The sequence below is a fragment of the Vicugna pacos genome, chromosome 22, assembly GCF_048564905.1.
Source record: "Vicugna pacos chromosome 22, VicPac4, whole genome shotgun sequence".
In the NCBI taxonomy this organism is placed as follows: domain Eukaryota; kingdom Metazoa; phylum Chordata; class Mammalia; order Artiodactyla; family Camelidae; genus Vicugna; species Vicugna pacos.
This window is the reverse complement of record NC_133008.1, coordinates 23,277,672-23,300,238: the sequence shown is the minus strand read 5'-3', so window position 1 is coordinate 23,300,238 and position 22,567 is coordinate 23,277,672. Positions and strand designations below refer to the sequence as shown.

The window sequence follows — 22,567 nt, the reverse complement described above, 5'->3', positions numbered from 1 at the left end:
TGTAAAGCTCACTTTAAAATGGCTCATTTTATATTGTGTGACTCTCACCTCAATTAAAAAAAGGAAGAGAAGAAGGAGAAGGGGGAAGTAAGACAGGGGAAGGGAGGCGGCTAATAGAGAAAGTTTCTATTGTGGGCAGCTGGAGTGTAATCCTGCTGGGAAGCCCTCGTAGCGCGTGTAGAACCCACATCTAGGGGTCAATGCACTGGAACCGAGAAGGAGCTGGAGTATTTATCCAGCAATGTTCGTCAGTCATTGGTTGAGAGCTGCTTTTGGCAGGGAGGAGGGGAGGGAGGTTGTTTTAATTTTCCAGCACTCTGGCCAGCTGTGTGTGGGCGGAGAAGTCAGGAGGAATGCCCTGCAAAGTCAAGGCTGAGGGAGAAAGGGTGGGGCTAGCTGGCTGGAGGTCACTGCAGGGGGGAAGCAGTATCCTTGGCATCTGGGACCTGCATATGTTGAATGCCTGCTGCGCGCCAGGCACCCCCTGCTTGATTCCACAGGTCATCACGTGTATGGCATCATTTGTGACCGGAGGGTGGCTCCCATCTGCACTGACCCCTACCCCGTGTGTCCCCCCAGGATGCTGCCCATCACAGAGCACATGCTGCACCTCCTGGGATTGGAGAAGACGGCGTTCCGCTTGTATGCCGTGACTGGGCTCCTTCTCGCCTTGCTCTTCTTCCTCTTCCGTCTTCTGGTGCAGTTCCTGGGACTCTGCTGGCGCTTCTACATCACCTGCCGCCGGCTGCGCTGCTTTCCCCAGCCGCCCCGGCGCAACTGGCTACTGGGCCACCTGGGCATGGTGTGTGTGGCTGGGCAGGTGGGCGGGGCAGGGCAGGACTAGGGAGGTCCTAGGTGTTTAGTCAGGATGACAGATCTGCTGGCTTGCTTCATTCCCCCAAGAATCTGGAGTCATGAACAGACTCATTTTATAGGTTCTGAGTGGAACTGAGGTTCAGAGAGGGCAAGCAGTTTACCCAAGATCACAGAGCTGGGATGAGGCAGAACTGACTCCAAAGTTCTCTCTGTAATTCCAGGCTATTGTTGTAGCAATAGGTACCAGCGCTTGTGAAATGCATCAGGTTCTGGGGCACTCCCGTAAATTTTGTTGCTCCGTCTGCCTCGCAGTTTGACTTCACACTCTCTCATTCTCTTTAAAGCTGAGGTCCCAACCCTTTCCTTTCATTTCTTGGTTCACGTGTATATGCCAAGAATTGTTTCAGATGCTTTATAAATATTAACTCAATTGGTCCTCTTGACAGTCCTAGAAGGTGGGTCCTGTGACTGTCTCCTTTGCTCTCTAGAGAATACTGTGGCACAGAGAGGTTAAGCAGCTGGCCCTAGGTCACAGAGCTTTGAATCAAATCTGGATTCAAATCTAGATTTTTCTAAAAGGGCTTCATAGGTCAAAAGAGATGTGGACTTGCCTGTCTCTCCTGTCTACTGCCTGTGTGACCCTGAGCAAGCTACGTCACCTCCTGGTCCCTCAGTTTCCCCATCTGCAATATGGGAACGATAATCATTCCTAATAACCTCATGGGATTGTTTCAACAATTCCTGAAGTCATGTTAGGGGCAGGCTTGGTCACGTTGCTGAGCTGGCTGCACGGTGGTGGATGTGTGTGCTCAACTCCTGGGTCTTGCAGAGACTAGAAGCATCCAGTGATTCCAGAAATATTTTAGCTACTGCTTGGAAGGAAGCAGGAGACACAATTCCACTCAATAGCGCAAAGAATATTCATTTTATTTAGTTTTTGGAATTATCCTCCTGGAGGCAGGACTTACTAAGATTTTCCCTGTTTGTGCCTGAATCTCCTCCCTCTCTTCCATTCTCCACCGTCTGCTCAGGACTCATCTTCTCCTGATGGGACTATGGTCCATCCTCCTCACTGGGCTCCTGCCTCCAGTCTCTCCCCTCTAGTCCGTCCCCTATCCTGGCCCCAGAAGGATTCTTGAATCCAACCATGTCCCTCCCCTGCTCACACACCCTCTATGGCTCTCCACTGCTGTCCCAAGAATGTCCCAGCTCCTAAGCTGGAGTTCAAGTCCCTTTAGACTTCAACGTTCTCCCTCCTCACCTGTTCTACCATCTCTCTCTCTAATCCCATAGAGTGACTTCCTGCTTCTGTAACAAGGCTCTGACTTTCCACCTCCATGGCCTTTGCTGAAATTGTGCCCTCTGCCCAGACTAGTCAAACTTCTACTCATTTTTTATGCCCCATATCCAGTGTCCATCATTCCAGGAAGCCCTCTGGCTTGGATGGTGGTCCTGGAGGTAGTGGCCAGGCTCTGGTGCCCTGGGCTGTTGACCCAGGCCAGTTCTGAAGTCCAGCCTTGACTTTGTGTGCCCAGCCTGCCTCCCAGAGCCATGAGACCTGGAAGAGGCTGTGACCTGTCTTGTGTGTGGACAGGCTTAGGGTTGAGCCTGATCGAGGACACATAAGAGCCAGAGAGGAACCATTCCTTTGTTCGTTTGCTTATTCACTCATTCATTCTACAACGGCTGGGCCCTACCACTGGCCAGGCACTGGGTTAGGCCCTTTTATGTCTGAGCTCTCCCAATTCTCATAGCCAGTGAAATAAGAATGACTCTGCCCTATATTATGGATTTACCCTTTGGGACTCAGAGAGGTTAAGTGACTTGCCTAAGATCATGCAGCCACTGAAGATGGATTTGAGCCCCTGGCTTTGCCACTGGGTCAGATAATGCCAGTGCTTGCTGAAATCTTCTCAGCCCATTTCTGGGAGCAATGGGCTGACTTCTGGCTGCCAGCGCCTGTGTTCTAGGGCTTTCTCTAGTACCTGAAGCCCACCCGGCCTGGGTGTTCTGTGAGTTTGAAAGTTAATGCCCCAGGAGGGGCCCTCAGCCAGTAACTATGGGACTAGATGAATTGGTGTATAAATACCTTGGCTACCTCACCCTCCTGTAGGTTTACTCTGAGATAGGTGTTCCCCGGAGATTCCCAGTAGGACTGAGCCCCAGTTGCCCATAAGGGTAAATCTCTTGACAACCCTTTACTGGCTGCTTTCCCTTCCTATCTCACTTCCTCTCACCCCATCCATGTTTTTGGGGATCATCCCCCCAAATAAACTGTCTCAGGTCCTGCTTCTAGGGGAGCCCAAACCAGTACAATCACTTACCTGTAACTTCAGACAAGTCATTTGACGTCTCTGAGTAAAGTAAAATGGGGAAAATGGTAACAACTATGTCATAGGGTTCTTTTGTGTGTTGAAGTATGACTCTGTGAAAAATGCCCACAGCAGCGCCCAATACTGCAAGCACATGTATGTGTTAGATAGAATACTAGTAATATTATATTCCTAACAGAAATACTCCATAAATGCCAGCTGTTATCATTATTGTGTTTACTGTTACTGTTTGTATTTCTTGAACCCCAGCCATGTGTCAGGCTCCATGCTGGGACTCTTTCATTTTGCTATTTCATGAATGCTCTCAACTACCCTCTGAAGGGGAGTTGATTTTCCCCCCCTTGTTTTCAGATGAGGGAATGCAGACTCAGTGAGGTGCAGCTGATTTCTTGCAATCATACAGCTCTTCCCAGCTTGTTTTGAGGACATGGGAGTTGGTGGGAGTGAAGGGCTGGGGGAAGCCGGGGCTGGTTAACTTCTCACTACCCTTCCCTTCACCCCTTGCAGTATCTCCCAAATGAGTCGGGTCTCCAGGATGAGAATAAGGTGCTGGAAAGCATGCACTACGTGATCCTGGTGTGGCTGGGACCTGTCCTGCCACTGTTGGTTTTAATGCACCCTGACTACATCAAGCCCCTGCTGGGCGCTTCAGGTAGGTGTGCTGGGCCTCTGAGTAATGAGTAAACCCTCAGCTCCCAGAGCCAACCTGCGTTTCTAGGCTGGTGGGTTATGCAGAGGAAGGGCCATTTGAGTTGGGCCTTGAAGGATGAATAGGAGTTCACCACAGCCAAAATGGCAATATAAATAGTGGGAACAGCATGGGAAAAGGTGAGACAATATCTAAGAATCCCAGGAAATTTGAGAGGATGTCCACCTCTCAAAGTCAGAGCCAAACATGCTTGGATAGGCAATTGTTTGCCCAAGCTTTTGTTAAATGGTTGTTGCTCAATTTTAAGCCACGGCACTCCCATCCTTTGGGTTCTCACACTCCCTCTGTGGTTATCCCAGCCTGCAGTCTGCTTTCATCACTTGAGCTGACCCTGATTGGCAGAGAGGGAGAGGTTGAAGGATTGCTTTTCCCTTCTGCAGTCCGCACCTACCCCAAGGTGTAGGACTCCCAAGTGTGCTTGGAAAGCTTTTACTCAGCCTTCAACATGCAGCTCTAATGACCCCCTCCTCCAGGAAGCCTCCCCTGACCATGCAGACAGATCATAACTCTCTACTCTGGACTGTCTCATTCTCAGTCTTAACCATTTACAGCTAAATGTATCTGTGTTCAGCACTATCTTCCTTATAAGCAGGGCTCTGGACCCTCAGGTGGACTTGCATATCTGTGAACATCTCCAGAGGTATCAGGGGACATTTGAGAGAGAAGGAATGGGAAATAAAGAGCTCCAGGAATTCTAGAATCTCTGGCCTCAGCTTTGACCTTCTCAAACACATGTCTGGAGACCACCTTCAAGGCTGCCTCCCTGAAGCCATGAAAGAGAAAGGGGCTGCCACCCTTCTCTTTACCAGCCATACCCTCCTCATGCCTCAGTGTTCCCCCATTATTGCATATATAAGGGAATAACCATCCCCATTTTTTAACATTTTTTATTGAGTAATAGTCATTTTACAATGTTGTGTCAAATTCCAATGTAGAGCACAATTTTTCAGTTATACATGAACAAACATATATTCATTGTCACATTTTTTTTCGCTGTGAGCTACCACAAGATCTTGTATATATTTCCCTGTGCTATACAGTATAATCTTTTTTTTTTCTTGTAAAGGGGTTTTCCCTCTTTATTGTTCAGATCAAGTACACCCAATTTATCCCCATTGAACAAAGAGGGAAACCTAGACCCTGGGAGGGGTGACTTTTCCAAGGGATGGGTACCACATTGTCACAAGAGGCCTGGACCAGGACTTGGCTGGTCTGGGTTTGAATCCAGGCTGAAGCACATACTTGCTGTGTGACCCAGCAATTCATCTAGCTTCTCAGAGCCTCAGTTTCTGATCTGTAAAATGGGATGATTTGAAGCCTCAGTCATAGAGTGTGGGCAGGTACTAATAAGGGTTTCTTCTCTTCTGCCTTTTTGATATCTTTTTTTCCCCTTTCTTTCCCTCTCTCCTTCTCCCCCTACCACCTCAGAGCATCTGTTTTCTGAGTGTCATCCTGCATGGCTGTGAGATCCCAACTAGATCAGGGAACAGATCCCCCACTTGCTAAGCTTAGCACTCTGACGTGCAGGTCTCCCTCTCTCCCCTCCCCTCCCCTCTCTCAAGACAGGCAGGATATCCACTGCCTTCCTCCCTGGAGGAGCCGGATGGGGGACTCCAAGTTGGGGAGGGTGGGGCTGTGAATCAGGGGAGGCAGCCTGAAGTCAGCTTCCCTGCCCCTCTGTGCCTGCCCGCCTGAGATTGGACAGGCCTGGCCCCAAGTCTTTTGTACCATCCCTGACTGGGGCCTCCTTGGGGCCACATCTGGAGGAGTTTGCTCCTCTGTGCTTAAAACTGCAGAGCTGCTGGGCCCTGAGAACAGTACAGCACCTTTTGGAACCGCTGTTTCTTCCTCTTCTAAAGGGTACTTGTGATAGAGAGTACTCATAGGAGAAAGTAGGTGAAAATGCTTTATAGAAGACAAAGCATGATATATAGGCATATAATTATAGCTTATTTTTGTATATTCTCTTTTTATTGAGATGAAATCACACACCATGTAATTAATGATCTTAAAGTATAAGGTATTTCGTGAGTTCACATTGCTGTGCAATCTTCTGCTCTCTCTAGTTTCAGAATTTTTTCATCACTTCATAAAATACTCTGCACCCATTAAGTAATCCCTTCCCACTTCTCCCCATCTCTTCATCTGCTGGTAAATGCTAATCTACTTTCTGTCTCTATGGATTTTCCTTTTCTGTCTATATCATTGGAAAGGAATGATACAAAATGTGTTCTTTTGCAAGTGACTTCTTATACTCAGAATAATGTTTTTGAGGTTCACCCACATTGCAGCAATGATCAGGACTTCATTCTTTTTGAAGGCTGAGTAATATTTCATTGCATGGATATATGAATTTACCACATTTGTTTTGTTGTTTGGGGGGGATAATTAGTTTTAATTAATTAATTAATTAGTTTATTTTTAATGGAGGTGCTGGGGATTGAACTCAGGACCTCATGCATGCTAAGCATGTGTTCTACCACTGAGCTACACCCTCCCCCTCTTCATTTGTTTATCCATTCATCTGTTGACAAACATTTGGGTTATTTCTACCTTTTGGCTGTTATGAATTATGGTGACATGAACATGTATGTATAAGTTTTGAACATGTATTTCCATTTCTCTTGGGTAGCTACCTAGTTGTGGAATTGTGGGATCATATGGGAACATACATCTGACTTTTCAAGGAAACACTGAACTGTTTTCCATGGTGTCTGTGCACTCATTTTTCCTTACTAGGGTTCTGCTGTGAGCTGGGGATCCAGATATTCATCTCACAAGTTCTTGGCACCAGTGAGCAATAATTATAGTCATATCAGTAAAAATGGCCAACAGTTAATTTATGTGCACAAATTCATTTATGTGCACAAATATTTAATGAGTACCTACTGTGTGCCGGAAGCACATTAGTTCATTGAGTTTTTGCTGGGATGCCATGAGTCAGGCAGGATTGTTCTGTTTCCCCTTTGGCAGATGAGGAGGTGGAGGGGTGGAGTGGTAACATGCCCAAATTTACACATCGAATTCTTGGTAGGGATGAGATTTGAACCTGGACCTAGCCAGCCCAGAGGCCAAGCTCTCAACCACAGTAATATGCAGCTTCTTGCTCAGCACCTTGTAGGAGCTTTTCTTATATTACCTATTTTGAGGTAGACGTTACCATCTCCTTGTTCATGAAGGGGAAACTGATGGGAGAGACAGCCCAGACACAGCCTCTCCTGGCACCGAGTGGTCAAGATTGCATTAAGAAGGGACCTGAGGATGGTAGAGAAAGTGCCCAGGGAGAAGGTTTGGAGAAAGCTTCCTGGAGGAGGTATCAGTGAAGCTGGACCTTGAAGGATGCATAGGAGTTTGCCAGATGATAGATCCCAGGTGGAGGGCCCAAAGTGCAAAGGTGCAGATATGTTAAAGTGCCAAGGGAATTCAGGTGACTTGCAGTGAAGATGATGCATGGGGAGAAGTTGGAAATGAGACAGGAGCAGGGTCAGAGCTCTTGTGCAAAAAGTGAAGGAGCTTGTGTTTTACGCTGAGGGTGGAGCCATGGGAGATGTTTGAGCATGACAGCCATTGTGTGTCAGAAAGACCCTAGAAGAGCCTAGTCTGGGGTCCAGAGCTCAGAGAGGAGAGAAGTACCTAGGCTCCCACCACCTCCTCCAATGCTGCCTCTTCGTGGAAGTCTCCCTTGACTTCCAACAGCCCTTTCATTGTGCCTCCCTCTGCTCCTGGCATACATTCTACCTTCTTGCTAATTGCATGACGTGCCTCTGCTTCCGTTTCCCACTCCACCCAGAGCTCCTCCAGGCAGGGTGTGGAGCTGCGCCCTCTCTGGGCCCGCAACATCACCCAGCATGGGTTGGGCACAGAAAGGTGGTGGAACAGGTGTGCTGAATGGGAGAATGAGTAGACAGATGACTGTGCATATAATTGGCCAATTCTTGGGGAGTGTGTGTAGATGGCTGAGTCATATCTCAAGTAAAAGTGACATCACTTGAATTTCGGGTGCTTTCTTCCTGGGTCCTGCTCATTCTGTCCCCAGTCTATTCAGCACATAGAAAGGAAATTCACTTATTTATCCATCCAACCAACCATCCATCCATCCACTCACTGATTTTTTTATTCATTCATCCTTTGATTGGTTAATTTGTTCATACAATAAAAATTTGTTTAACTCCTATATATTAGTGATTAACAAGGTCTCTTCCCTCAAGGGGCTTGTAACTGGATGGATACAATACAGAGTGACTTTTGGAAGAGGAGATGGCATCCAAGCAGAGACTGAAAGAATGAGGGGAGAGTCTTTGAGGCAGTGAGGGCACCTGGTGGAAGGACTCAGAGCAGAGAGAGAACACGGCTTTTCAAGGAGCTGAGAAAAGTTCTGTGATGTTAGGAAGCTGAGCATGTTGGGAGAAGGGGTGGTGATGGTGGAGGGTAGAAGTGTTTTGAGAGAGGTCTGGACTGGGTAGATCATTCACAGCAGCTGTGCTTGAGGCAAATGGTTGTGTGGCCAGGAAAAGACATGGTCAGATCTGGGGTCAGATAAGATCCCCCCTGGGTCCAGGGTGCGGGACAGACTGGACAGGGCAAGGCTGGCGGCTGGGAGCACAGGAGGTGTAATTCACAAGGCCTGAGTTGGCAGAAAAGAGGGGATGGATTCGGGGAAGAAGTAAATGAAGACCATTCTGGATAAAGAGTAGGGCCTGGGCAAAGGTTTGGAAGTGAGGGACAGCATGTGGAGTTATCTGGTGTATACTGAAGAATGAGGTGGAAGAGGCACATGGTGGCAAGATGCAGCAGGGTCTTCAGTGCTAGCCTGAGCTTGAACTTTTATACAAGGGCAATAGGGAGACATAGGAGGTGTTTGAGCAGGGGAGGCTCATGTTCAGATCAGATCTTATTTTACAAGAATCTTTCCAGGCAGGCATGGAGGATTGGACTGGAGGGGTGAGGTGGGAGGTCAGAGCCTAGAGTGGAGGCCTACGGAGGTCATAAGCAGAGGTCAAGAGTCAGAACTCTGTTTTGAAGCATCATTTCCACTTTTTTCTCCACAGCTGCTGTTGCTCCCAAGGATGAACTTTTCTATGGCTTCCTGAGACCTTGGCTGGGTGAGCACGGGACTGGGTAGGCTGGCGCTGGGGTTTCAGGGAAGAGGGGGCAGGTGTGGGGTTTCTTACAGTGTTGCAGAGTAATAGGAGAGGTCCCTAATCTCGGTCTACTGGGCCCAGGAGATGGGCTGCTGCTCAGCAAAGGTGACAAGTGGAGCCGACACCGCCGCCTGCTGACACCTGCCTTCCACTTCGACATCCTGAAGCCCTACATGAAGATCTTCAACCAGTGCACCAATATCATGCATGTGAGTCCCCAGGATTCTTGGGAAGAGGGTATCCTGGGAGTGAGACTGGTCCAGACTCCAACTCATGGGCAAGCCAGGTGATGTCAGGAAGCCTCACTTCCTTTATCTATAAAGTGGGCTTGGGCTGGGTCATCGTCATTCTGGCTTAAAGCCTGTGGTCTCCGTGCCCACTTGCCATGTGTCTCGCTCTTCCAGGCTAAATGGCGGCGCCTGGTGGAGGGCTCGGATGTCTCCCTCGACATGTTTGAGCACATCAGCCTCATGACCCTAGATACTCTTCAGAAATGTGTCTTCAGCTACAACAGCGACTACCAGGAGTGAGTGTGGCCTCCCCGGGGAACAGAGCCAGCTGCTTCAGAGGGGTGAGGTGATGGGAGGGAGGAGAAAGGAAACTCTTAGGTGGCAGGCACTCTTGGGCTGCTGATGCTCGGTCACTGGCAGGCTGTGTGGTTCTGGAAAACTGACATCACCTCTCTGAGCCTGTTTCCTTATCCCCAAGATGGAAATCCTTGTTCTGTCCCCACAGTCACTGTATGAGAATTAAGTGAGATAATGTGAGTCAATGGCACACAGTAGGCGCTTGGTAAATGCTTATTTCCTCCACAAAGAGGATGTGGTCGTTAGAAAGTGTCCTCCACCCTCCGACACTTTCTGAGCCTCAGTTTCTTTGCTTATAAAATAAGGATGACAATTCCTGACCCTCTGAGAGTTGCTTTAAGGGTAAAATGATGAAGCACAGCCCTGACACTCAGTAGATGCTGAGTGAATATTTGTTGAATGAATAAGTAAAATGACTACTGTCTTGGTTCATTCATTCACTCATCAAGTATTTGTTGTGTACCTACTATGTGCCTGGCACTACGCTAGCTACTGGGGATAGGCAATAGGGGTGGGCAACAGACTAAGTTCCAGTTCCTTGGAGCTTATAGTCTAAGTGGGGATATAAGGAATAAGGGACAAAATAACTGTCAGGTTTGTAGCACATAGTAGGTCCTCAACAACAAGCTACTAACATTGTTACTCCTGTAGGGGTATTGTTCCAGTTGGGTAAGGTGGAGGTGGCCTTGGTAATTAATTCATTAATCAGTCAAAGAAATGTTTATTGAGTGTGTACTATGCAGAGCCCCAGACTAGAATTCAGTGGTCAACAAAGCAGACAAGGTCTTGCTCTTCTGAAACTTGCATTTTGGTAGGAAGGCAGGCAGAAACCATGAACAAATAAATAAACAAGAAAATGGCAGACTGATAAGTGCATGGAAGCAACAAGCACTTCAGAACTAAGGACAGCTCTTGTAACCTTGCCTCTTGTGATTTATTTTTTTTTCTTTTTAAAAAAAAGTTTACTGAGGTGTAACCCACATAGAATACAATTCACCCATTTACAGTAGACAACCAGTGGTTTCTAGTGTATTCACAGTGTTATGCAACCATCACCATAACCAAGTTTAGAGTATTTTCAGCAAGGAAACCCTGTACATTTTAGTGCCCATTCCCCACTTCCAACTTCTCCTTTAGGTCTAGGCAATGACTAATCTTCCTTCTGTCTCTATAGATTTGTCTATTATGGAAATTTCATATAGATGGAATTATATACACTTCTGTGTCTTTTTTTCAACCAACATATTGTTTTCAGATTCACTCATGTTGTAGCAGGTATCAATAATTCATTTTCAAAACTGCTGAATAATAATTCCATTTACCACTTAATACAACATTTTGTTTATCCAGTCATCTGCTGATAAAGATTTGGGTTGTTTCTACTTTTTGGCTATTATGAGCAGTTCTGCTATAAACATTAATGTACAAGTTTTTGTATAAACATGTGTTTTTAATTCTCTTGGGTATATACCTGTTGTGAAATTCCTGGGCCATCTGATAATTCTACATTTAATCTCTTTTGGTACTGCCAGACATTTCCTGAAAGTGGTTGCACCATTTCACATTCCCACCAGCAGTACGTGAGGGCTCCAATTTCTCCACAGCCTCATCAACACTTTTTATCATCTGTCTTTTTGATTATAGCCATCTTAGTTGGGATAAAGTGGTATCTCATGGTGGTTTTGATTTGCATTTCCCTAATGGCTAATGCTGTTAAGTTCCTTTTCATGTGCATATTGGCCATTTGTATGTCTTCTTTGGAGAATTTTGTCTCTTCATATTCTTTGCACATTTTAAAATTGGGTTGTCTGTCTTCTTCATTATTGAGCTTTAAGTGTCCTTTATATATTTTAGATACAAGCTCCTCATCAGATATATGATTTTTAAATATTTTCTTCCACTCTGTGGATAGTAGCCGTTTAATTTTTTTAAACATTTTTTATTGATTTATAATCATTTTACAATGTTGTGTCAAATTCCAGTGTAGAGCACAATTTTTCAATTATACATGAACACATATATATTCATTGTCACATTTTTTTTTCTCTGTGAGCTGCCATAGGATCTTGTACATATTTCCCTGTGCTATACAGTATAATCTTGTTTATCTATTCTACAATTTTGAAATCCCAGTCTATCTCTTCCCACCCCCCGCCCCCTTGGCAACCACACATTTGTATTCTAAGTAGCCATTTAATTTTATGATGTTACATTTACTTGAAAGTCCTCATCCTTCTTTGGGCCTTTTTTTTTAAATGGAGGTACTAGGGATTGAACCCAGGACCTCGTGCATGCTAAGCATGCACTCTACCACTGAGCTGTACCCCCTTACCCCCCAGCCTGTTTTAAAATATACCCAGAATTTGGTTTGATTCTGGTATAGTGAGGCCAACAGATTAGGAGACTGTTGCCATTGAAAAGATAGCTTGTTACTTACAGTTCCCAAGATGAGGGGGCATGCCACACCACACAGGGAGGGCCACATAGGGAAACACCAGGAAAAAGCATGGCAAAAACTTTTTGGGGGAACTTCTACAGGAAGGAATGGCAAAGGTATGTTATGCAGGTTTAGGATTGGCTAGTTTGAGTAATTTCAACAGGCGCTGGGGCATAGGGCTTCCCCTAAGTGTCCTGGCCCTGGTGTGATTAGGGCAGGGGGATAGTGGCTCAGCCCAATAATGTATGGAGTATGAACTCTGGATTGGTTGGTTTGCAAAAGAAAGGCATGCTCCTGGGTGAGTCCTTTGCTAGCTCTTAGAAATGGTTAGTCCCGGGAGAGGAGGTGTCTCTCCCATCAGTGAGGCCCCAAATGGCAGAGCATCAAGAATATAAGAAAATAGGAGAATATAGGGGGAAGGGTATAGCTCAGTGGTAGAGTGCATGCTTAGCATGCACAAGGTCCTGGGTTCAGTCTCCAGTACCTCTATTAAAAAAATAAATAAGCTCACCAAATAGTTAATTTCGGGCCTCTCTGGGGAGGAAGCTTGTCTTAGGTTGCGGGCCTATGCTCATGGCCCTTCCTCTCCCTGGCAGGAAGATGAGCGATTACATCTCGGCCATCATTGAGCTAAGTGCCCTGGTGGTCCGGCGCCAGTATCGCCTCCACCACCACCTCGACTTCATCTACTACCGCACAGCAGACGGGCGACGTTTCCGGCAGGCCTGTGACACTGTGCACCACTTCACCACGGAGGTCATCCAGGAGCGGCGGCGGGTGCTCCGCCAACAGGGCATGGAAGCCTGGCTTAAGGCCAAGCAGGGCAAGACCTTGGACTTCATCGATGTGCTGCTCCTGGCCAGGGTGAGGCTGGATCCTGGAGGGTGGAGCCCTGTCCATGAGTTGCAGCAACTGTAAGATGGTAAACACCCAAACTAACGTGGATTAGAATGCAGGCAGATGCAGAACACGTGAGACAGTATTCATTTGCTAGCATTGCCCTAACACAGTGATGTGCATGCTGGGTGGTTTAAAACAACAGAAGTCAATTTTCTCAGTCTCAGCCTGGAGGTTAGATCTCTGAGATCAAGGTGTTGGCAGGGTTGGTTTCTTTTCTTTTCTTCAATTTTAAAAAACTTTAGCGGGGGAGGTAATTAGGCTTATTTACTTATTTATTTTAATGGAGGTACTGGGGATTGACCCAGGACCCCATGAATGCTAAGCAAGTGCTCTACCACTGAGCTATACCTTTCCCTGCCAAGGGTTACCTGCCAAGGCTTGTAGCTGGCTCTCCTCTCCCTATGTCTTCACATGGTCGTCCCTCTGTGCACATCTGTGTCCTCCTTTCCTCTTCTTAGGAGAACATCAGTCATACTGGCTTAGGGACCACTCTAATGACCTCATTGTAATTTAAGTACTTCTGGAAAAGCCTTATCTCCATATAAGGTCACATTCTGAGGTGCTGGGGGGTTAGGATTTCACTATATGAATTCTAGGGTGGGGGTGGGGAGGGGAAAAATTCAGGCCACAACACTTAACAAAGATGAAATACAAGACCTTGAAGAAATGTGACACTGGCAGAGATAGGCAGTCACCAATTAGTGGTGCTTCTGTGGGATTTCTGAGCAGCATCTGGGTTCTGGATTCAGCCAGTTCTGAATTCCATTTCTAGCTTTACCGCCTCATGGATGGTTGACCTTGGTCATCTGACTCTTCCCTTGGAGCCTCAGTTTCCTCATTTACAGCATGAGGATCGTAAGATCTGATCACAAGATTGCTGTCAGGCATCTGGCAGGATGCTTTGGGCTAGGAACTGCTGAAGAAATATGAAACCCCTTCTTCCTTTCATCTTTGGCTCTCCTTCCCACTTTCCATCTTTCTTAGACAAGTTGCACAGCTCCACCTGCCTGGAATCCTTTCCCCTGTAGCTTGGCTTAAGGGAAAGAGGAGGGTAGCTTGACATTGGAAGAACTCCTAGGACTTGGAGGGTGGGACAAAGTGGGCTGAGCAGAATCTACTGCCATTCCAGGATGAAGATGGGAAGGAAATGTCAGATGAGGACATCCGAGCTGAAGCTGACACCTTCATGTTTGAGGGTGAGGATATGGGCGAGAAGGGGCTCCATTATCAGAAGACAGCATCTCCACTATCTGCAGGCAGCCTCCACTGAAGCCCCTTATCTGCCTGCAGGTCATGACACAACATCCAGTGGGCTCTCATGGGTGTTCTTCAACTTGGCCAAGTATCCGGAGTACCAGGAGAAGTGCCGGGAAGAGATCCAGGAAGTCATGAAAAATCGAGAGCTAGAGGAGCTGGAGTGGTCAGTCTGGAGTCATGGGGATGGTGGGGGCAGGCTGAGTTTAGAGCTTTGGGTTTGAATCTCTCTGCTGTACCACTTACTGATTATCTAACCTCAGACAAATCACTTAAGCTTCTTGAATTTCAATTTCTTCAACTGTAAAATGGGGATGACATTCATGCATATGCCTACTTCATAAAGTAGGAGTTCTTCATTAGGAACGTCTTAGTCAACAACAGTTGCAACAACGCTGTGTAACAAACAGTCCCTAAACTCAGTGGTTTGCAGCAAGCATTTATTTCTTGCTCTTGTCTGCACATAACTCTTGTTACAGCTGGGGCTGCACTGAGTGGTGTTGCTTTCAAACTGAGGTTTGGGTTCAGGTCTGTACCACGTGTCTCCTCATTCTTCTTGGACCAGCAGCCACCCTGGGCATGTTTTCTCAAGGCAGATTTCAGAAGCATAAAGAGCCACACAATTAAAAATCTCTGCTTGCCTTGTAACATTCCATTAGCTAAAGCAGATCACATGGCCAAACCCAACATGAATGGGGTGGGACATATACTCCATTCACTCAAGAGCAGACTCACATGGCAAAGGGCTTGGTGATTCCAATGTTGGGGGAAAGGAAGAATAATAATCCTGTTTACTTCAGATGTGTGCTGTGTAGAGCTGATCTTGGGTGAGGCAAAGAAAACACAGCATGAAATAGCACTGAACAGTGAGAAAGTTCCTTTTGATTCAATGTCAACCTTTCAGATTATGACTTTAGGGTGACCCTTTCAGTTGGCACCATCATGTCTTCAGCACCTTGCTAATCCTTGTTAACCTGCCTTTTTAACAAAGGGAGAAGATGACTCTTATTCTGAGAATTGGGCAGCAGGTGGTATCTAGCCAGAGTTTAATTACCCTCTTCTGTTTCCCAGTGGTGTTTGTGTTTATGGCTACCTTTATATCAGGCATGCCATTTGCCCTTTATGGTAGGAATAGAAAGTTTCTTCGAAAGAGAATCTGCTGATGTAAAGAAAACAATCTAGATAATGAATTGAGAGTTATAATCAATCCAATTTTGGGACCCAAAGTCCAAAGGAAAAAAATTAAGTAAATAACAGTATAAGGAGAGGATGTATGAGTCTATAAGTGCTGAAATTGATTTATACAGGCTGGTAAAGCACTGATACCCCAGGGTCCCCTGGCTATCCTAGCACCTCCCAGGGTGCCCCCTGACCTCCACAAAATTCATCAGTTAAAGGGTTAAGGCTAGGCTTGCATCTGTCTGGCTAGCGCTGCTCTGATTGGTTGGGAGTCAGATATTTTACACGCTGAGGATTAGAGGTGTGTGCAGGCACCACTGGAAATGCCTGAAGTTGGGGCAAGTCTGAGATCCTAGACTGGTTTCCTGCAGTTGCTCCTAATTGCCTGTGTGCACATGTGTGTGCATTTGGGGGAGGGGGTGGCATCATGGCCTGGCCCCTAGTCACCCACTGGTCCATATTCCCCAGGGAGGACCTGACCCAGCTGCCCTTCACCACAATGTGCATCAAGGAGAGCCTCCGGAAGTTCCCACCCGTAACCATGATCTCTCGTCAATGCACGGAAGACGTCAAGCTCCCAGATGGGCGTATCATCCCCAAAGGTGCCCACTGTCTGCTCCCTGCTGCCTGACTGCTCTATTGCCCACAGGGGTCTGCCTATGCCTGCCCCAGGTGCACCGTCCTTGTAGATGAGCCAGCACTTTATAGCCTGTTGCCTCTGGGGTTATGGGGGAGACCCAGCTGTGTGCATGGGGGTACTGAGAGATCGGTGAATCCAAGTGGAAAGGAAGGAGCGGGTGTGGCAGGGTGGTCCCTGTGAGGGTGCAGGTAGGGAAGGGCTGGTTTCATTTAGTTGACAGATATTCCCTAGAGACCAGGTCCTGTCCTGGATGATGCTGACATCTAGAGAAACCTCATCCCCAGGCTCAGGCTTTGCGTACCACCCACTCTGGGGGAGGTACAGCAGGGCACAGACATTCCCAGCCATGTGGGGTGAGGAGTGGGCTAAAGGAGGGAGAGAGGCTGGAGCAGCTCCAAATGAACGATGTTTGGAGCTTGGGTGTAATACAGGGAGGACTGCCTGGAAGAGGGAACGTGAGAGGTGAGCCTTGGAGGTTAGAAATGAAAGAGAGCATGTTTATGGAGGAGAGCCTCAGGGTGCAGAGACTAAAAGGCCTTAAATGCCAGGTTAAGGTGCTTGACCTTGATCCTCAGGGCAGTAGGGAGCCATGGGAGGTATTTGAACTATGGAGGAGCAATGTCAGATATGTGAGGGAGGAAGATCACTGTGTGGCCAGCATGGCAGCTAGATGGGGACCTCTTAGGGAGAGGTCGAGAAAGTGGATGGAGCAACAGGACTTTTTAGGGAAGGAAAGGCAGGAAAGGATGGCAGATGGCTCATGGGAATGGCATACTCAAGGGAGAGCCACGGAGGGGTAGGTCTCCAGAGGAGGCCCGGGTTTCCCTCAGCTCCACTGACCCCACTCCTCCCCACAGGAATCATCTGCCTGGTCAGTGTCTACGGGACCCACTATAACCCTACAGTGTGGCCTGACGCCAAGGTGAGCTCCTGCCCCGACCCTTCCTTCTCTCAGCTTCTCCTTCCTCAGAAAGGGCAGTCCTTGGGCAGCAAGGGCTCCCCTCCTCTGCTCCCTAGGGAGCCAGACGGCAGGGCTGATGGCAGGGCTTAAATGGCCCTTCTCCCATTTTTAAAAACTTTTTTTTGGGGGGGGAGGTAATTAAATTAGGTTTATTCATTCATTTTTAAAACATTTTAAAAATTAATTTTTAATTTATTATTTTATTTTGGGGGGAGGTAACTGAGTTTTTATTTATTTACTTATTTTTGATGGAGGTGCTGGGGATCGGACCCAGGACTTTGTGCATGCTAAGCATGTGCTCTACTACTGAGCTATACCATCATTTACTGTTACTTCATTACATCAACAAATCTTTATTGAGAATCTGCTGTGTGTCAGACCCAGAGCTGGGCACTGAGAACAGAGGAAGATACTCTCTTTGCCCTCACAGAGCTCACAGTGAAGTCTGGAGGAAGAAAAGAAGCAAAAAAAAAAAATCATTTTGGGTATTGATAAATACATAAAAGAAATAAAAACTAGAGGGAGGGAGCACTTTAGCTCATATTGTGAGGAAGGACATTACCAAGCAAGAGATGTTTGAGCTGAAACTGAAAATATTCACACTCAAAAGTGTGAAAGAGCAGGGAAAAGTGTGTTCCAGGTAGAGAAACGGCGAATGCAAAGGCCCTGTGGTGGGAATGAGTCTGTCATGCCTGAAGGAGACAGGTGTGGCTGGATTGTAGTCAGGCTCTCTCCGTCCTTCTGGGCTGGTTCCCCGAGGCTGAGGGAGGGGGAGGCAGGCTGGGATGGCTGAGCTCACCCCCAGGCTGCCCCTGCCTAGGTGTACAACCCCTATCGCTTTGACCCGGACAACACAGAGCAGCGCTCCCCGCTGGCTTACATGCCCTTCTCTGCAGGACCCAGGTAACTTCTGTTTCCCCCATTCCAAGCCAAGTCTAGGAGGAACATGGAAGCCAGTGGAAGGTCAGGGGTGTGCCTATCAGGAGCAGAAACTGCGTCCCACTCAGGTGTCCTTTCCACCAACCCAGTATCTTTTTCCTGCCCTCAGTGCACCAGGAAGCCCCCTCAAATCAGGTTCTGCGATATCATCCATGGGTACAGAGCGTCTACTGTATGCTTGGCCCTGAGTCCTGGTCTCATATACTCCTGACGGCTCTGTGATGCCTTTGTTCCCCTTCTACACATGAGAGAGTTGAGGCTTAGAGGGGGAGGTCATTTACTCAGTCCCAAGGATCCTGCTCACTCAGTGGCTAGGGCTAAGCCCCCTGTCCCCCGTCCTCCAGGAACTGCATCGGACAGAGCTTCGCCATGGCTGAGATGCGCGTGGCCGTGGCGCTGACTCTGCTGCGTTTCCGCCTGAGCGTGGACCGAACGCGCAAGGTGCGAAGGAAGCCCGAGCTCATTCTGCGCACGGAGGATGGTATCTGGCTCAAGGTAGAGCCACTGCCTCCGCGGGCCTGAGTGAGGCCCGGCCCGCCCCCGCGGATCCCGGGGGCCCAAGCCCCGCCCAGAGAGGCTCAGGTTCTGCCCCTGAGGGCCCAGGCCCCGCCCTCAAGATCCTGAGGGCATTGACCACGCCCCTCGAAGTCTGGGCTCCGCTCCTGGGGTGAACAGGCTCCTCCATTAAGCAGACTGACGGCGCAGGTCACACCCCTCAAAGCAAGGCTCCGCCTCCTGAGGGTCTGATCCCGCCCCTTGAGGTCCAGGTCCCGCCCCCTGAGGGCCGGTTCCTGCTCTCTTGTTTGAGGGATCAGGATTGGTCAGGCCCCTCGGGCTCAGGCCCCGCCCCCAACGTCATTCGGATTCAGGTCTTCAGGCCTAGCCTAATGAGCCTTCGGAGGACCTAAGACTGGACATCCAAGGCCTCTAGGATACAAGTCCGGTCTCCCTCGGATCCCGACTGGCTTTTAAATTGAGGACTTGGGAAATGGAGCCCGAGATCAGAGCCTTGAACCTGAACATCACCTTCTCGAGGCCCTCAGCTCAAATGGGTGAACTCCTCAGGAATCAGGCTGCATCCTAGGGCCCAGGCTGTCTGTTCTTGATTTGTAAACTCACACCCTCCCTCTCAAGCCCCTTCCTTCCTCCCTTCCTCAAAGGCCCTTTGCTGAGTGTCCTGATGTTTGTAAAATAAAAGCAAGGGATGCAGACATCCCCCATCATCCATCCTCAGCTAGGCCAGATCCTTACTCCCAGCTCCCAGCAAGAAAATGAAGGGTCCTGGACAGTTGGGAAGCTGTGGGCTAGGAGGCTAGGAAGCCATTTGTCCTCAGACATAAACAGACTTTTGGGGACAGTTTGTGCATTCATTTATTTCATCAGCTTACTGCATCCTAAGTGTCTGCTGGTACTGGACCAGGAACACAACCCCAGGAAAATTCCTGTCTTTGGAAGGACGGGGGCATACGTTGAACAATTAATTCCACGTGAAAATGTATTTGCAATCTGTAACAAGTGCTCCAAAAGAGAGGCCTTGGTGCTGGGCAAGCAGAACAGGGGGTGGAGGTTGGCTCAGGGAAAGCTGCTCTGATGCTGAAGCAGAAGCAGAAGTTGAGTAGTGGCAAGGGAGAGAGAGCACTCCAGGTAGCGGGATAGCAGCTGCAAATGTCCTGAGGTGAGGGTGAGCACAGTGTGCTCATGGAAAACTCACAAGGAGCCAGGGTGGCTAGATCTCGGGAGTAGGGGCAGGATGGAGGAAGGGTGGACAGGGCCACATCACAGTTCAGGCTTTATGCAGAGGGCAATAGGGAGCCATAGTGTATGTGTGAGCAGGGGCTGGGGAGGTTATGGTTAGATCTGGGCTGAAAGGGAGGTGGCTTGGAAATGTTGTACTAGAGGCTGGAAACTCAGGGAAGAGGGAGGCTGAGGTCCAGGTGGGACAGGAGGGGTGCCTAGCTAGCTGTGAGGGCTGAGGGGATGGAGGAGATAAGGGTGATTGCCAAGTATTTGGCTGGGGGAGTAGTCCCCGATATGATGATATAGAAGGTAGGGCAATGACCATGACTACAATAATAATATTAATTCATCACATTTTTATTGATCATCTGCTGTAAGCCAGGCAGTATTTGAGTCCTTGCGTAATTGACATGCTAGAAGTGGGAAACAGATGACAGATGATAAAGAACCAAATAAATTAGTAAATTCACACAGCCTCGGAAGCCACTGAAAGAATTTTGACTTTTATTGTGACAAATGGTGAGCCATGGAGGGTTCTTGCAGAGGAAGGACAAGATTTATCTTACAGTCTTGAGTTGCTCTGTTGAATAGAGACTGTGGCAAGGCTGGGACTAGGGAGACCAGATGGTGACTCGACCCAAGATGGGCACTGTAGAGGTAAAAAGGGGCAATTGGATTCTGATGAGAAATAGTTCTTTCATGAAGGTAGTGCTGTCAGGTTTGCAGACAGATGGAATGTGGGGATTAGGAGAAGGGGAGGACCCCACGTTTGAATCTGAGCACCTGGAAAGATGGAAAAGTATCATCAACTGAGTTGCAGAATCCTGAATGAGTAAGTTGGGTTTTTGGGGGGTGGGGGGTCGGGGTGAGATCAGCATGTCATTTTGGGCCAGGAGGAGTTGGAGGTGTCAAGCTGGCAGTTGAATAGATGGGTCTTGAATTTGGGAGACAGTTTAGGGCTGGTGATGTACATTTGGGAGGCTCAGTGTTAGCTATTGTCTAAAAAGACTGGGTGAGATCCCCCGGTGTGTGTGTGGTGTGTGTACTTGTGAGCATACGGAGGAGGGGTAAAAAGGACCAAACCCTGGGAGTCTCCAGAGTTAAGATAACCATAATGAGATTTAAAGTTGGTTGAGTGCTTCCTGTATGCCCTTCCCAGATATTCTCATTTAATTATCACAGGTAATATTTTTATGAAATGGGTACTGTTACTATTTCATATAACGGAGGTGGAAATTGAGTTCCCCAGTGAAATGACGCAACCAAGGTCCTACAACGATATTCTTGGGATCTCAAAGGGGGCCCCGAGTCCTTTCCTACCCCATCACTCAGGCTTCTAGTCCTGGTCTGGGTCTCTAGCCTCTCTGCGCAGAAGCGGGTTCTACAGGAATGGGGTAGGGTTGGGGGAAGTGGAGATGAAACCACGCTGGGCGGCCGATCCTGGGGCGCCCCTAGGTGGCCTATGATGGGATCGTCGGCCGGAATCGCCTGTGCCGGCTACTCGCAGGCTGAGAGGGAAACATGAGGTCACGCGCCTTACAGGAACCACATGGCTCTTGTTGATGCTGCCTCTTTCACACTCCTGTCCAGACTCGGGGTCTCCAAGTGCACATCATTCCCTAAACATTGCACCAACCTCCCCCGCTTTCCCCGCGCTTTTCCCGTGCAACCTCTTCATCCACCAGCAAAAATAACTTGGACTTGAGAAGAGACACATTCGGGTTTAAACCCCGGTTCTGCCTCTTCCTAGCGGCACATGACTGCCCCTCTCTGCACCTCCATTCTCCCTTGTCTTGTGGATTTCACAGGATCTTCATACTTGAAATGTAGATTGACTTTCTGCTAAGAGCCGTGACGGTGAATGAAAGAGAGAGGGGAGGAGGGGAGACATGGGACTCGTAGGCCCCTGGGACCCCGCTGCACCTGCAAGTGTGACTCTCAAGGCACACCCAGGCCTGGCGCTGATGCTGGCTCTTTCCTCTCCTGAGTATGTCGGAGGCTCCCTCTGCTGGAAAATTTGGGAAGACGGCTGAGGCATCTGGTCTCCCTTAGTACAGCGTGTGTGAGCTTGTGTGCACGGGCAGTCGTGTGTGACTGTGTGCGCGTGTATGTGTGACTGTATGCTTGGGTGCATTGAGGTGAGCACGTGTGTGAGTATATGCAAGTATGTGAGTGTCAAAGTGTGCCTGTGTGTGATTGTATGTGTGTGCCTGCACCTGTGTGTGTGCATGTGTGTTTGTAAGTGTGAGTTCATGTGTGTGTGACTGAGTGTGGATAGATGTATTGGGAAGAGAGGACGGGAGAATCTCACTCACCGAATGACTGTAACTGTCCACATCAGGCTGTGTTCATCACAGGAGACGCTGTCCAAATCTCCCTTCTGTTTGCACCAGGCAGGACATTTGGGAGAAATAACACTCTTGGATGCAGCCTTGACTAAGGACGGGTGGGTGCATATTCTCTGCTGTCTCCCAGAGGGACTGAGCCCCAGGTGCCCAAAGTGGGAACTTCCTTGCCTCCCTACCCTACTGGTGTTTCCTGGAATCATCTTCCAAAGAAACAGCTTACAGTTGAATGCTGTTCTCAAAGTCACCTCCAAATAAAGGACTTTCACTCGAATCTTTGCATTGCAGTTTACTTCTGAGGAACCCAAACTAAGTAAGACACACACATGGATACACTCCTCTAATTCCCATAGACCTATTACTATGCCCTTTTTGCCAAGAAGGACATGAGGCTCAGAGAGGGCAAGTCACTTGCCCAAGGTCACACAGCAGGAGAGTGGCAAAGGTGGGTTTTGACCATGGGAGGTCTGACCCCAAGCCCAGTGCTTTCTCACCTCCCGGGAAACTTCTCCTTGCTAAGGGCTGAAGGACTGAACGGGATGGGGGTTGTAAACCAGTAAGGTCCTGATGTGTGCACCAGAGGGACCCA

At 48.3% G+C, this 22,567-nt stretch overlaps 1 protein-coding gene across 8 annotated transcripts in view; it reads left to right on the top strand.

The window, feature by feature from the left end:
* The window catches only part of CYP4F22 (cytochrome P450 family 4 subfamily F member 22), a 49,861-nt gene extending 30,732 nt beyond the window's left edge, over nucleotides 1-19,129 (top strand). For all 8 annotated transcript variants that reach the window (XM_072947474.1, XM_072947472.1, XM_072947473.1 and 5 more), the window contains 12 exons: nucleotides 580-802; nucleotides 3,657-3,801; nucleotides 8,907-8,960; nucleotides 9,081-9,208; nucleotides 9,404-9,525; nucleotides 12,620-12,887; nucleotides 14,053-14,119; nucleotides 14,214-14,343; nucleotides 15,825-15,958; nucleotides 16,854-16,918; nucleotides 17,778-17,860; nucleotides 18,241-19,129. In XM_072947474.1, coding sequence (XP_072803575.1) covers nucleotides 581-802; nucleotides 3,657-3,801; nucleotides 8,907-8,960; nucleotides 9,081-9,208; nucleotides 9,404-9,525; nucleotides 12,620-12,887; nucleotides 14,053-14,119; nucleotides 14,214-14,343; nucleotides 15,825-15,958; nucleotides 16,854-16,918; nucleotides 17,778-17,860; nucleotides 18,241-18,418 — 1,596 coding nt within the window. In that variant the 5' untranslated portion in view covers nucleotide 580 and the 3' untranslated portion in view covers nucleotides 18,419-19,129. The remainder of the gene's footprint in view (nucleotides 1-579; nucleotides 803-3,656; nucleotides 3,802-8,906; nucleotides 8,961-9,080; nucleotides 9,209-9,403; nucleotides 9,526-12,619; nucleotides 12,888-14,052; nucleotides 14,120-14,213; nucleotides 14,344-15,824; nucleotides 15,959-16,853; nucleotides 16,919-17,777; nucleotides 17,861-18,240) is intronic.
* The last annotated feature ends 3,438 nt before the right edge of the window (nucleotides 19,130-22,567 follow it).